Here is a 15,259-nt window from a genome sequence, read left to right on the forward strand (position 1 = left end):
GGTGGAGCGCTTGCCTAGCATGCATGAGGCACTAGGTTCCATCCTCAGCTCTGCATACAAAACTAAACAAAATAAAGTTAAAAGAAAAACAAAGCTGAAATTCTGTTTTGAAAAATGATTCCAAATCCTTAAATGTAGAAAAATAATTCTGAAAAAATTAGAAAAGGAGCTTTGACTTTTCACCTCAACAGTGCCAGAGGGCAGGATGTATTGTGTTGTTCGTTGATTATTTTTTAAGTAAACATAACACACACACACACACACACACACACTCCTCTTGTCCAGAGTGTGTTTTTAAGAGAGAGCTTGTTGTATTTAGAGAAAAGGATTATAGCATGTTCAAGAACACTGTTCAGTTCCTCCCAGGTTCTTCCTTTCATTTGCTGTGGTTTGTAATTGGCAGCAAGCAGTAGACTTCAGTTAGTAGAACTGGTGTTAAGAAATAAACACACACGTCCCTTACTCATTTGTGTGATAACGTGTAGTCTGAAGTCGTCTGCACTGACCACTTGTCTTTACCCTGCGTTCACATTGAGAAGTAGGATGCTTGGTAGACTTTGGGTACCACATGTCATTTGGATGGACCTCAAGGCAATGAAATAAAAGTGTTTTCAGATGCTCTGGACCCCTTTGCCTCGTGGACCCTACGCTGCCATCAGATCCCACAGCCCACTGACAGAACTGATGCAGGGTACACCCCAGCGCCCCCACGCCCCTGTTGCCCCTGCCTGGTGGTACTGCTCCTGCCCTTGCCGCTGTGTGTGGGCAGGAGCGAGAGTGATACTTCGGTAACCCTGCTGTGATTTTCCTCTCATTCACAATGAGATCTGTGGTTCCTACCATGGCTTAGGAGGCAGGCCCCACATCCCACCTTAGCTCTACGCCTTTGTCCCCAGGTCAGTCTGTTCCAGCCTGTGGTCTTGCTGCCGGGCATGCCCTGCTCAGGGGTGCACGGTTTATTGTCGCCTGTACCTGGAATCCTCATCCCCAACATTCGCACACCTCCTCTCACTTCCTTCTGGTTTCTTCCCCAATGTGCCTTACCAGTGAGGCCTTTTAAGACTTATTTTTATTTTTACTTTTTTTGTACTCAGGATTAAATCAAGGATGCACTACCACTGAGCTACATCCCCAGTCCTTTCTATTCTGTTTTTTTGTTTGTTTTTGAGTAAGGGTCTCACTTAGTTGCTCAGGGCCTTGCTAATTTGCTGAGACTGCCTTTGAACTCACCATCCTCCTGCCTCAGCCTCCCGAGTTGCTGGAATTATAGGTGTGCACCAGTGTACCCAGCCTCTGATTACTACTACTACTTTTTTTTTTTTTTAAGATTTTTTAGTTGTTGATGGACTATTTATTTATTTATTTTTATGCAGTGCTGAGAATTGAACCCAGTACCTCACACATGCTAGGCAAGCACTCTACCACTGAGCCACAACCCCAGCCCCTGACTTCTTAATATAATAAAATACCACCTTCTCTTTGGAGCACTTAGCATTTCTGGAAATATTATATATATATGTGTTTCATTATCTGTTTTCTGTGACTGGTAAGTAGGCTCCCTGATACAGAATTTCCGTCTCATTTACTGATGTATCGGAAGACACTGGAGCATGCTGGGCACATACTGGTAGTTGGTTGAATGAGTGAGCAAGTGACCAGGAATAGATGACCCTCTATGCCTGTCATGTCTGTCTTAGATTTCTCACTAAGAAAGAAATCTAAGTAGAAATGTAGTTGCTAATACAGGTGTTCATAGAAACTAATTGAGAAACACTGTCGGGCATTATCACATCCCAGTCTTTTAAGGTCTTACTGTGTGGGTGCAGAGAATTAAAGCTGCTTTTATTGTGAACATGGTAAAAACAGAAGTAGATGCTGTTATTCCTGTGAAATCTTCTGAACGGTTTCATCTCACAAGTTGCACGTCTTTTCCTCGCAGGCGCATGCCGAGCCTCCTGGAGTATGTAAGTTACAACTGTAACTTCATGGGTATCCTGGCAGGCCCCCTCTGCTCTTATAAGGACTACATTACCTTCATTGAAGGCAGGTCTTACCACATGATACAGTCAAGTGAAAATGGAAAAGAAGAGGTGCAGTATGAAAGGACAGAGCCATCTCCAAACGTAAGACCATGAGGGTATCTGGAGCCTTTATAAAAACGTGTTCATTCATCTTATTAAAAATGATGTTTTCACATTTTGAATTTCCCTATTTCATTGAGTTTTTCAAGATGAATGATTCTTCACACTGTATACGCCAAGTAGTGGTGCCTATAGAAGTGCAGCCAGGATCAGAGAACAGAGAACCTGTGTGCCCAATCCCTGAGTGAGAATTGTGCAGCGTACGGAGGTGCTGTTTTACCTTCGAGCCCTCCCTGTGGTCTGGACCTGGCTCATTTTCCAGGCTGCTTCCTTAGCCATGCGGTACGATCCGCACGTAGGGAACCCTGTTCTCCTTTACTTTCCTGCTTTACCCCTCCTCTTCCTAATTGTTGCCAGTCAAAATCTTGTTCCTTTTTAAATGCCTGCCTCACACATCGTCTTTTCCATAAAGCTCTTTCTGGTTCCTGCAGTGAAGCAATACTAATAACCCCCACTTGACCAGGCTCTGGTGAAGCCCCTCATTGGCTGCTGCTCCTGCAGGCAGTCCCAGGAGGTGTTGGCCGTCCTCGCTGCCTTGCGGGAGAGAACTGACATCATGGCTTTCCTGGGTTGGCAGGAGGAGAACTGGAATTCAGACCCAAGCTGCCTGGCTCTGGAGTCTATACTAAATTGCCTCCCAGCTGAATACAGTTTTCCATCCTTTGAACTGCAGTGGGGTTTGGACTGCATGGTTACTGCTTTTTAAAAAACACTCTGAGCTCCCGGCTTCCTGTATGCTGTTTCCATCGCATTTGATCTGAGTGTTCCCTGAGGAATAACAGACCAATCAGAAAGTTGGTGTGACGCGGTGAGGGGCTCCATGCTTCCTCTGCAGGTGGCTTGCAGCAGGGCTCACCGCCTTTGCTCTGCAAAGCTACCGTCCTGCACGTGTGCAGGCGGCAAAGAGTGATTGCAAAGCTGTGGATTCATTTGTAAGTCCTTTTGTACCGTGGGGCTCATTGTGTTTCATCCAGAAGGATGTTTTTGTTTTCATATTTTTCATTACTGGTTAAGTATTAATTGAGAAATGCCAGATCAAACTAGGTTGGATTCAGACTTGAAATTGGAGTCTCTTCCATTGAGTATTCATATGTCCAGGCTGAGAGTTAATCCTTCAGAGGCCTCACTTCTATAACAAAGTGAAGGTAATTATAGTTGGCCTTTGAGATCTGAGGGCTCTGTATCCACAGATTGAACCAGAAATATTTTTTAATTGCATCTGCATTGAACATGTCCAGACTTGTCGTTATTCCCTAATCAATGCAGCATGACAGCTATTTTCCTAGCACCTTGTAGTAGCTGTTACTACTGCAAGGTGCATATGGGAGGACATGCATAGCCTGTATGCAAATATTATACCATTACATACAAGGGGCTTGTGCATCAGTGGGTTGTGGTATTTGGGACAAGTCCTGGAATCAGTTCCCAGTGGATGTTGAGGGACAACTGTACAGACAACTCCTATAAATTTAATGGAACACTGAAAGGAGAAAGAAAACCTGGGGTCAAGATGCAGGGCCCTTAGTGACAGGTTCAGCTTGTCTTCCCCACTTTAGGGAGTATATAAAGAGCAAGTAATTTTGTAAAATATTTGAAAAATACCAAGAGCTATAAATACCCGAGTGTAGTGGTGAATCAAACCCAACAAAGAATAATACAGGTTTGTATCACCTCACTCTTATTTGTGTGGAATTTGCTCTTATAAAATGTTGCTTTCCTCTTTTGAGCTAGAGACATTATAAATCAGAAGTTGTTGACAATGGCAGATGTTTAAAAATTTACCTCATTTTAATATATTTTATGTGAATTCCATAGGCATATGGTTTACAAAGTCAAATAGCAGTAGTTACTTGTAAATCCCTCAAGCTGCATTTGGAAGCACTGTACCTCAGTGAGCTGTGCAGACTCTTAGGGTCCAAGGCAGGATAGCCAAGTAGCCAGTTGCTTTGGTTGCTCCTCCCAGTTGTCTATCTGCATTAGTTAATGTAGGACCAAAGTAACAATTTAAACGAAGTGGAAGTTTATCTCATTGGATAGCTTGGCTGTCAGCCATCTGTGGATGTTGTGGCAGCCCACAGACCTGGGGACCCAGGTTCCCTTTGCTCACATCCCTTGACCAAGATCAATAATTGCATAGCTTTCCTCGGCTGCAAGAGGCTGAGAGCTGTGTCTTGGGCTAGACTGACTGTGCCTCAGTGCCAGTTCCTCTACTCTGGAAGAGGGTGGCTCCCAGGCAACGCTGGCCTGTCCATCGTGATGTCTGTAGGCCTTTGCTCTGGGACTGTTTGGTTTCTAGAGTGAGATCCCCATCTTCTGTGCCTCACAGGCTTGACTGGTGGTCACTGGAGGGGTGCGGGGTGCAGGAGAGGGGCGGAGGGTGCCCCTCAGGAGGTGGACTTTCTCCGGGCTCTCCACTTCCATTCCAGCACCTTGCCCAGCCCAAACCAGACCGTCCCTAAGCCTAGATCTCTCCAGCCTCCTGCTAGAAAGATGGAGGGGTGTCCGCCTCCCTAAGATACGGCCTCTCCTATGTGTAAGTCAGGTATATATGGTGGCAGTATGCATACACAACACACAACCCCTCACGAAGCAGGGTAGCTAGAGAAACCTGGCCAGAGCTGCCTTCCAGGAACTCCTCTCCCAGGTTTAGGCCTCCTCCTCTTTCCCAGCTTTTCAAAGATACTTGACCGATTGATCCCTTTTGGGGGTTCTTACTGGTATGTATGCCTCTTGGAAGTTGAGATCACATCCGTGTTACTTTAATTTTCTTTCTTTAAAAAAAAAAAAAAAAAAAAAAAAAAAAACAAAAACCTGAGATCTTGCACATGGTTCAACGGACACAGTATTTCATACCTTATTTTTAGGCTAATGTGTGTGGGGTCATTCATCTCATCTGGCTTCATTTTTAATTTCAGTTTTTCTCTTTTTAAAAATGTCTTCATACAAAAGTATAGGTAAGCTATTTGGAGAGAGTGTGAAGACAGAGTGGTCTAGCTGACTGTGATGGTGCACACCTGGAATCCCAGCTACTTGGGAGACAGGCGGTAGGATTTCATGTTAAGAGGCCAGGGCAACTTAGCAAGATCCCATCTCAAAAAAATAAAAGGGCTGGGGATGTAGCTTAGTGTAGGGTGCTTGCCGAGCATGTGCAGGGTCTTAGGTTTAGTTCCCAGTACTCACAGGTGCAGCAAGGAACCCTTGAGCCCTCAGTACGAAGGGACAACTACGAATAAAATAGTTTTTTGAGAACTGCAATGAATCTAGCACATGATTTGACTCTTGCCTTTGAGTCATTCTCTTGGCGTTGTTACACAAAGTATTAAAATATAGATGCTCTTTTATAAATTACTTGATTTGAATTTTATCTGACCGTTTGGAGTAGAGAGCACTCTTAACTCCGGGTATTCTGTTACACATTTCTCAATTTGGATGTAGCCTTTTCTTTTTTCCACTTGGGTCTCCATGACCTGAATCATCTCTTTTATACTGAATGAGGTTGAAATATCCTGGCCTTCTAAAAATACAGAAATAGTATGAGTTGTAAAACCACAGAACACCAAGAGGGCTGGGGTGTAGTTCAGTGGTAGAGTACTTGCCTAGCAAGTTCTGGGCCCTGGATCTCTTCCCTAATGATGCCAAAAAATTTTTTTTTTCAGTGTTAAAGAGATGTGTATATTTTTATTATAGAAGTAATGTTCAAGAAATGCCTAGAACTTGGAAAGTATATGAAGCACAATGGAATATGCATATGTGTATGTATACATACAAACACACATGCATATGTATGTGTTTATGTATGTAGAAAAGAGACATAAGTGGAAAAAGAAAAGGTTGTATCTAGATAAAGGAATGTCTAGCATATATCTGGATTTAGAATGCTCTGTACTTTAAAAAGCCAAATAAAATTCAAATTAAGTAATTTATAAAAGAACATGTATATTTTAATACTTTCTTTTTTTGGTACCAGGAATTGAGCCCTGGGGTGCTTAACCACTGAGCCCTGTTTTGTATTTTTTTTTTTTTTTAGAGACAGAGTTTGCCGAGTTGCTTAGGGGCTCAGTAAATTGCCGAGGCTGACTTTGAATTCTCTATCCTCCTGCCTCAGCCTCCTGAGCTGCTGGGATTACAGGTGTGCACTGCTGTGACCAAGCTTATATTTTAATATTTTTTATAACAAATGCCAAAAGAATGGCTCAGGCAAGAGTCAAGCATATGTGTCCGTATGCTTGTCTATATATATTTGTGTGCAGACACACAAACACACACAATTTAAAAACAAGAGAACTGGAGAGAGAAAGCTGTGGTGTCAACCTCCATGTGCCCTGTCCCCGTCCCGCCCTCCACCCCAGCTCCCATCACAGGTGCAGCCAGGTCTATACCTCAGGCAGCCTGCCTCCCAGAGGGCCTGCAGATGTTTCTTGGTGTGGAAATGAATTTAGCAATTTGTGATTCCAAATAACATACTTTAATATTGATTTTAACTTTCATATTAAAATCAAACATTATTAGTGTTAATATTTTTTGGTATCCATTTATATTCACATTTTTAGCCTCGTTCATGCTTTTAGATTTTCTTAATTCCCTGAAAGTTCTGAAAACACAATCGATGTTCTAGTCCAGGTTGTGGTTGTGTTCCTGCTGCCTCCCGTGGGCATGGGGCTCCAGAAACCCTGCGTGCCGGGCAGCTCCCGACTTAGGGCCGGGAGCGCCTGTGCTGGTGCTGGGTGAGGACGTGCGTCAGTGGGAGCATGTAAGAGCTCCTGGCGGGTTTGACCAGGTGTGACTCTCGCCTCACGCCTTGCAGGGGGCCGTTGTTCAGAAGCTCCTGGTGTGTGGGCTCTCCCTGCTCTTGCACTTGACCATCTCCAGCACATTGCCCGTGGAGTATAACATCGACGAGGGCTTTCGAGCCACAGCTTCATGGCCAACCAAGGTTACCTATCTCTATATGTCGCTACTGGCTGCCAGACCTAAGTACTATTTTGCATGGACCTTAGGTAAGTAACATGTGAATAGACTCTTCTGTTTCTGTGTTGAAGTGTATCTTACCGCTAATCATGAGGGGTACCCTCGTTTATTTGTTTTGTTTTGTGATGGGACTTCTATGTGTTGCCCAGACTGGCTTTAAACTCCTAAACTGAAGCTGCCTCCTGCCTCCACCTCCCCAGCATCTGGGCCTACAGGCACACCAACCATACCTGGCTCAAGAGTACCCTCTTGAGGATGTATAGTTAAACACCAATTAGAAAAATGGGAGTTGTCTGTGTAGACCACGGAAACCCTCTACCACCTACTATAGAGATATCCTAAAAACTGGATCCAGCCCATTTTATGATAAGGTAAAAATCAGTGAATCATTGAAGTGATGTATTTATTAAATGCCTATTGAATGCTAGATTCCGTGGTAGCTAGAATATGTATAAACAGTTGCTCCCCTCAAGATACTTATCTGATGGCCATCATGATACCTAATCTAAATAGATCGTTAACCGTATGATAAGGACTTCATCAGCAAAGTGAACAAAATTATGTTGGTACACTGAGAAGAGGTTGTTGGTTATGTCTGACAGGTGAAGGAGGTATTAGAGACAAGATAGCACTCGGTTGTGGTTTTAAGATTGAATGGGATTTCAGCATGTGAAAAATGGCTAGTTTTATGTTCATGAGCAAGGAACTGTGGAAGTGCCTAAGCTTTGACAGGCGTAGCTGGGGCCATGCAGGAAGGAAGAAACGGGGAGAAACAGTGCTGCCCAAGGACTGACGGCCTGATATTCCTGTCTTGGTGGGTAGACGAAGTGGAGATGCGTGTCACAGGACAAATGGGAACCTCTTGGATAAGTGTCGTCTTGTATCGACCCACTAGATTAGACGCTCTCGCTCTGTTCTTGAGACTCATCTGCCTTGTGTTTGGTATTTGGTGACTGAGTGACCCCCTGAAGAAGCACATCAGCCAAGTGAGGCTGGGACCAGGCCAGGGACTGGCCTTTACCACATGCTTCATTTCGTTTTCAGTGAAACACAGTTTGGGACTGAAATCCCTGCTTTCGGTCTTCCAGACGGAAGCATCGTTAAAAGTGATGGTACCTGGCAATTTAATTGCCAATTAAAATATAACCCTCCTGTGAATTCTAAACTAAGATATCTTTAAGAATTGAAGATTTTTTATTCTAACCAATTTAAACATCAGTAATGCCAAATGAGATGCTTAACGATATTTATACACCTGCTGTTCTGCTTGAAGAGAGGACTCCAGGTTCAGGCCAGCCTCCACAGCTTAGTGAGACCCTGTTTCAGAACAAAGAGGACTGGGAATGGAGCTCAGTGATAGTACCACCAAAAACAAAGAAATAAAAATTATCTCTTTAAACTGAGACTGAATTTCCCCATAGCCACTTAGTGTTTTTTGGGTGACATTAAGAAATGCATGAGAAGGTCAGACACGGTGGCCCAGGCCTGTAGTCCCAGCACATGGGAGGCCAGGACAGGGGGATGGAAAGTTTAAGACCCATGTGGGCAATTTAGCAAGACCATCTCCAATTCAAAGAATGGAAAGGGCTGGGGTGTAGCTCCACTGAAAGTGTTTGCCTAGCACATGGGACTTGGGTACAGTCCCCAGTACCACACATGGATGCGAGAAAAACAGGCTTATTACTAATTATTTCTTTGCTGATTGTGACAATATTAGAAGATTCCTAAGGTTGTCCGATTCCCCCACCCCAATATTTGGTTTGAAAAACCAGGAAAAAGGTGAGTTAATTTCTTTTTCCCAGTTCCTCTTTATGGAAATAAATAGAACAATTTGAAATTGAACTACATTCAAAGAATTTTTGCTGTGCCGGTTATAAGGCTATTCAGTTCAACAAGCACTTGAACTTCGTAGTGTACTGTACTGGTAGGTACTGCTACTGATGGTTAGCGTCTGCATCCTAAGTTGCAATTTCAGATTAGGCAAGGAGCAGACCTAGGCTCACTTCAGCACCTGGGTGTGCCCATCCCTGGTCCCCACAGCCTTTTTTAAAAACTGTCCCTTGGTTCTTAAATTGGGGTTCAGTGATATCTGGATGTCCAAGGTGTTTACAGAAATCTTAAGAGTTCCAAAATCATCCTTTAATTTAGTTTTTGCATTTTTATCATGTGGGTAATTACTTTGCTGGATTCTTGTGGATATGTGTTTTTGAATTCCGTTTCTTTGATACGAAATGGCTACCTTGACAGTACTGTTAAGTTTTTTATTTCAAGGTTTCTCAAAATAGGAATCAGACTTCTAGATTTCCCACCTGTATGGCCCTGCCCTCTTCTCACCCCTTCAAATAAATGATTTCTTGGAATTTGAGCAGTGTTTTGCCTTTAACTCAAGTTGGCACAGCACTGATAGTCCATGTAAGGACAAGTCTGAGTTCATGCCAGTGGTCGGGTCCGTGGAATCACAGCTCACTCACCTTGCCTCACCCTGAGGAGCCTCAGGCCTTCCTGGGAGACAGGCCCAGCTCCTGTTGGGGGTCTGGGTAAGGGGAGGCCACACCTGCAGTGTGATCTCTGGGCCAGTCCCCATCAGAGTTGCTTCTGAATGGCAGAGGCCAGAAAAGATGGCAGGAGTGAGTAAGGTGGGAACCAGGGGTGGCGGCCTGCAGGGGACAGGGCCTTGGCCCCGGCTGTGGGCGTGCTGCTGTGCTGGATTCTACTTTTACCTTCATTAAAGTGAGCGTTGCTGTATTGGTAGGCTTACTGAAAGGCTCACACTTCCTTGACCAAAGGCTGCTGGGTTCTTTAACCCTGATGGAGGGATCAGTCTTATGCATGTGTTCTTTCTTCCTCATAAGTGTAATTTTTAAAAATCCTGTTTAATCTACTAAAACACTAATAAGGAATAACACAACTCAGGATATCCATATGCATATCCATATTCTTTTGTTTTGGGTTTAGTGGATTTCAGTTTACTCTTTGGTTGTATTAGAAACAGCATAAATTACAAACTTTTCAGTTGATCAGGAAAGGGATTATTTGAGGAAGAACTTCAAGCAGGTATGTAAATCAAAGATGACTAATTGAGCATTGTGGTTAAAAGGATTAGAAAACAAATTCTGGAGACAGAGTGGATTCTAGTGAACCAAGAAAGGAGAAAATTGAAATGAAGACACTATGCCTCACCTATATATTTTTATAATAAAGGGCAAATATGTATCTAAAAGAGCTGGTGGTCTCAGGGTGGAGCATTCCCTAGCAGCTGTGGCTGAACGCTCTGGGCTGTGTTCCAGGCAGCATTCTGGTGCTGCAGTTATGTTCAGCACACATGGGCAGGAGACGCCCGTTGGTGCCTGCTGCTCTTACTGCACCTGCCCTTCACTTGTCACCGCCCGCCGCAACAGTTGCGCAGGTATTTATCAGAGGTGGACTGGAAATAAACTACTTCTATTCCTGTGCTGCTTCCTTGCTTGTTCGCTTATTCTCTAGCTTATAGAGGCTTGCTTGATTTTAGAGAAAGAGAGGCTTTGAGAGAAAGATAGACCTTGCTTATAGAGGAAGTTTTAGAGAAAGACAGACTTCTATGCTTATCAGAGATCTATTTCTTCTTAGAGGTGCGTCCTGCATCCTGTGAACTAGGTGCTATCTATCTACGACCTAGAGGTGTGTTCTCAGTTCTCCGCTCTACGATCTGCCTTCTGCCCCCTTATATTCCCTCCAGGAGGCGGAGGGTGGGGCCACGCCAGTTGAGATCAGGCGAGGAGCCAGCTGCCCTATCACGGCAAAGGTCAAAATGAGCAGGCCCGAGCAGGAGCACTCGGGAACACCTGTGCACGTGTTGTGTGTGGACTTAATTGAATACGGCCAATGATAAATCACCTGGGTGTGCTTATGTTAATTAACCTCCTCACTGCTGATGTGATCAAACAACCTCCGGCTGGCCGCCAGGCGCCATCCTGGCGCAGCCCACATGGCACAGCCCCCAACATTCACTCATGCTTCATGGGTGATGTTTTGTTGACTAATCAGATTGCCCTTTTAGGGGTAGTTATTTTCCTTGTATGTGATGTTTCTAACCTTCCTAAAAATTAGAATAAATCTGTTTCTACAGTTTAAGAATAAAGGACACACACCTGGGAGAATATGGTGAATTACTACAAAGGTTCTTAATACTTTTTTTTCTTTTTAACTTTGCTACAGCTGATGCTATTAACAATGCTGCAGGCTTTGGTTTCAGAGGATATGACAGAAATGGAGCAGCTCATTGGGACTTGATTTCCAATTTGAGAATTCAGCAAATAGAGGTGAGTAAATTCTTAAGGACTTATCATGTGGAACTTGAAGCACCATAGTTTGCTTTCATAGGCTTTGACGTGCTGCCCCTCGTACTGAAGGGTTTTTAATAATAATAAGACTCATTCTGTCACTCTCCCTGCGTTTACTGATGACCAACCCTGTGCCCCAGGCCCCGAGGAACCAGTGAGTAAGATAGTTACAGTGTGGGTCTTCTGTCAGTGCCGTCTGGTTTCTGATCAGAGATGGCTTGGCATGTAGTGTTCCTAAGACTGGGGCTTGTTTCGGTGCAGGTGTCTCGGGGACTTCAGAGTTAAGCAGGAGACAGCCAGGTACTCTAGGTAGAGGAGCACCTTGAGAGTGAGAAGTTGGGGCAGCTGTGAGGCCTGCCTGAGCTCAAGGTGTGCAAGGCCAGGCAGGCCAAGCACAGTCTCAGACCTTATCAAGGGTTTTAAACTTTCTTGCAAGAGCAGGGGTGGAGTGCTGCTGGTGTGTTACATGGGCAACGAGTGAGCCGCAACTGTAGGATCCAGCCTATGGAACTTGTTGTCCTCAACAGGCAAGGATCTGTTGGGAGGATGCTGGTGACCTAAACTAGGATACCACCAGAGGGAGTGGAAAGAAAGAAAAGCTTTTGGAGAACCGTGCGAGAGACTCGGCAGAACTTGGTGATGACTTGGAACCAGCAGAGGGACGAGGTGCAAGTCGAGGCAGCTGTCTGTTCTAAGCAGCTGGTTATGGTGATGCTTTTCACCAAGAAACAAAGATGCAGAGGCTTGGAGAGGAAGAAAGATAATGTGTGTAAATTTCAGACTCACTGAGTTGTCCAGCAGGCAAACAAATGGTCAGTCAACAGAGACACCTGAACCCAGAATTGTAATTTGGGAATTCACAGTATGTAGCGGTTGAAGCCCTGGGGCAAGCTAAGAGAGTGGCCAGGAGAGAACACTGAGAGAAGAGGAGATTTGGGTCCTAAAGGAGCACCATGAGGCCAGGCAAGGAAGGCCACTGGGGAAGAGCAGCCAAGGAGAGGAGGAAAACCCAGAGCAGATGTTTTGCCAGCCTGTGAAAAGCATTGTCCAAATAGGAGAAATTGCCAAGACTTCAGGTAAAAGGTCAATGGGGAGCTTTATAAAAATGGCCCAGACCCGACCCGCCCAGGAGCCTTGGCATTCCTAGACGTGAGCAGAAGGCACAGAGTGCTGCAGCGAGCCCCAGGGGAGCAGAGCACTGGCCTGGGGAAGCTGCCCAAGGTAATGAACCCTGAGTGGGGCCGCTGGGTCTTTCTAAATGTAGAGGAATGCAGAATAGGGAGGCGGTCAACTGTCAGGTCCAGAACTAGGAAATTTCATAGGGCACATGACCTGTGGGGTTTTTTGTTTTTGTTTTTGTTTTTACAAATTAGTGGCATGGAAAAAAGTAGAGGGTAGGAGAGGATATTACAGATTAAAAGAGACTGTGGCCAACCACACTGTATAAATCCAAAATGGGTATTAAATGATGCTAAGTCATTATTAGAGCGGGGTGTGCAGGTGGTAGGTATCTGTAGCCCCACCTGCTTGGGTTGCTGAGGCAGGAGGATTGTTTGAGCCCAGGAGTTTGAGGCTGTCTTAAAAAAGAAAAATTATTATTAATTTTGTTAGATCTGATAATGGTTTCTAAAATGTCCTTGTTGGGCATAAATTTTGCATCATTTACAAGTGAAATGAAATTGTAGTAATTGTTTTGACATATTCTTACTAATGTCAGGAATAAAAGTGGAGAGGAGAAGGGAAGATGGGTCCTGTGGAGCTGGGGACACTGGCTTGGTGGTGGTCCAGCCTCTGTGTGTCACCTGCCTGCGGAGCCTTCCCTGCACTGTGCTCCCTGTCTTCCCCGGGAGGCGCCAGTGCAGCAGACACACTGTGTGTGCTCGTGGCTTATACGTAGAAGGATGGGATTCATGCAGCCCACCCGGACCAGCTTTCCCCCTCCTGCATGGAGGAGAGGAAGGAAAGCTTCAGCTCTCCCCAGGGAGGGCGGGTCAGCTCTGTAGAGTGTCCCTGAGGGGCCACGCGGCATGGGACACATAAGTGCCCACCGCTGTGTTTTTGTTAAGGATGGTTTCAGGAATGGGCAAATGGGACAGGGACACAAGTCTGGTGACACGACTTTCAGAGTTAGAGTGTGTCATCTTGAGGGAGGTGCCTGGGTGGGAGGCAGGTGATGGAGGGAACTTTTGGTTTCATTGCGATTTGTTTTGAAAGGAGAGAGCGAAGCATATTTAATTAGCAACGGGGAGAAGGTTTGAAGCGGGAAAGTGTGCACACAGTAGGAGGGAGAGAGACAGAGATACGGTCCCTCACTCGTGGGAGGGACATGTGAGGTGGGAGAGGCGGCGTGAGGTCGACCTGGAGACCCAGGACGGAGGAGGGTGAGCGTGCATGCAGGGGGTGGCTCCGAGTGGTCCACATCTGTGGAGGGGAGGCAGGCCATCTCTCCTGAGGGAGCAGGAGGTGACAGGACAAGAGACAAGGGATCTCTTGAGTAGTGGGTTGGAGCATAGAAGCTGCTGATACTCTGACGTTTGCTTTTAGAGTCCAGAGCCGTAAGCCTGGAGATTGGAATGCTCCCTGCTGTTCCATGCTTGGCTGGCAGCTGTGCCTGTGGGGAAGGAGGCAGCTTGTTGTTGGGGGTTGGGTTGTGATGGGCAGGCAGCTTGAAAGGAAAAGAGACAAAGGCCTCAAGGATTCTGATATGACAGTAGTAAATAGTGGACCGTGGAGTCTAAATGGTAGAAGGCTGGTGATGTAGCTCAGAGGTAGAGTGCACCTCGTGTGCAGGAGACCCTTGATTCAGTCCCCAACACCACCAAACATAAATGTTAATTAAAACAAAAGAGCACATAATCTTCCTCTCCCACTTCACCCAGACAACTGCAGGGTTGGGCACGAAAAAGATGATGGGAGGGACGAGAGTGTTGGGGTCGGACGTGTTGTGTTGGTGTACTCTAGCAGGACTTTCTTTGTAGTAATTTCATGGCAAGCTTTGGAAATGTTAACGTTCAGGAGAAATAGGATTCATTTGTTCACTCCCAACAATAAACTCCTTTCAAGAATGATGTTATTACTATGTTAGAAAAATAGCATCAAGGGATGAAGAATCTTTTGCTACTATAATTGTGAAGAAGTTTTAAGTTTTTTACCACAATATTTAAAGCTTCATTGTTTTGTTGGCCAAAGAAAAAGTTCTTTGTTTTTCAGATGTCAACAAGTTTCAAGATGTTTCTTGATAATTGGAATATCCAGACAGCTCTTTGGCTCAAAAGGTAGGTTCCTTCAAGAACATCTTTAGATGTATTTGGCATCTAGTACTTGAAGTTGAACTTCATCAAGTTCATGTTCTTAACTAAATTAACAGTGTGTTGAGTGACATTGTGGCCTTGGCGTTTACCCAGGAAACAGTACCCACCACACTGGTGCACTACCAGATCAGGATGGTTGGACTTGAGTCACGGGTCTGTATCATGGCCTCCTCGGCCTCCAGGCCTCTGCCAGTGTCCTTGGTGACTCTGCTGCCATCCCCAGAGATGTGGTTTTAAAGAAAGTGTGTACAGCTCCTCTACACGTGCCCCAGATTTTCTGGAGTAGTTCCAGTTTGACTATTTCAGTTCAACAGATCTTTATGTGTTAGGCACAGGATTCAAAGATGGGTAAGACGAAAGACCCAGTCCCCACAGAGGTCCAGAGCACAGCTGTGGGTCAGGCACGTGCGGACCCCTGTAGTGGGTATTATGAGAGGGCACACACCAAGGTGTCGGTAAGGACGTGTGCAGCTGGGAAGGGGAGGGCACCGGCCCTGGACAGAGCTGGGCCTGCCCAGGC

At 45.3% G+C, this 15,259-nt stretch overlaps 1 protein-coding gene across 6 annotated transcripts in view; it reads left to right on the forward strand.

Annotated features, from left to right (window-relative positions):
- The window catches only part of Mboat2 (membrane bound O-acyltransferase domain containing 2), a 137,419-nt gene that overhangs the window by 111,027 nt on the left and 11,133 nt on the right, over positions 1-15,259 (forward strand). For all 6 annotated transcript variants that reach the window (XM_047523111.1, XM_047523106.1, XM_047523110.1 and 3 more), the window contains 4 exons: positions 1,940-2,123; positions 6,946-7,138; positions 11,304-11,407; positions 14,639-14,703. In XM_047523111.1, the coding sequence (XP_047379067.1) occupies positions 1,940-2,123; positions 6,946-7,138; positions 11,304-11,407; positions 14,639-14,703 (546 nt within the window). The remainder of the gene's footprint in view (positions 1-1,939; positions 2,124-6,945; positions 7,139-11,303; positions 11,408-14,638; positions 14,704-15,259) is intronic.

The sequence above is a fragment of the Sciurus carolinensis genome, chromosome 13 (assembly GCF_902686445.1).
Source record: "Sciurus carolinensis chromosome 13, mSciCar1.2, whole genome shotgun sequence".
Taxonomy (NCBI): domain Eukaryota; kingdom Metazoa; phylum Chordata; class Mammalia; order Rodentia; family Sciuridae; genus Sciurus; species Sciurus carolinensis.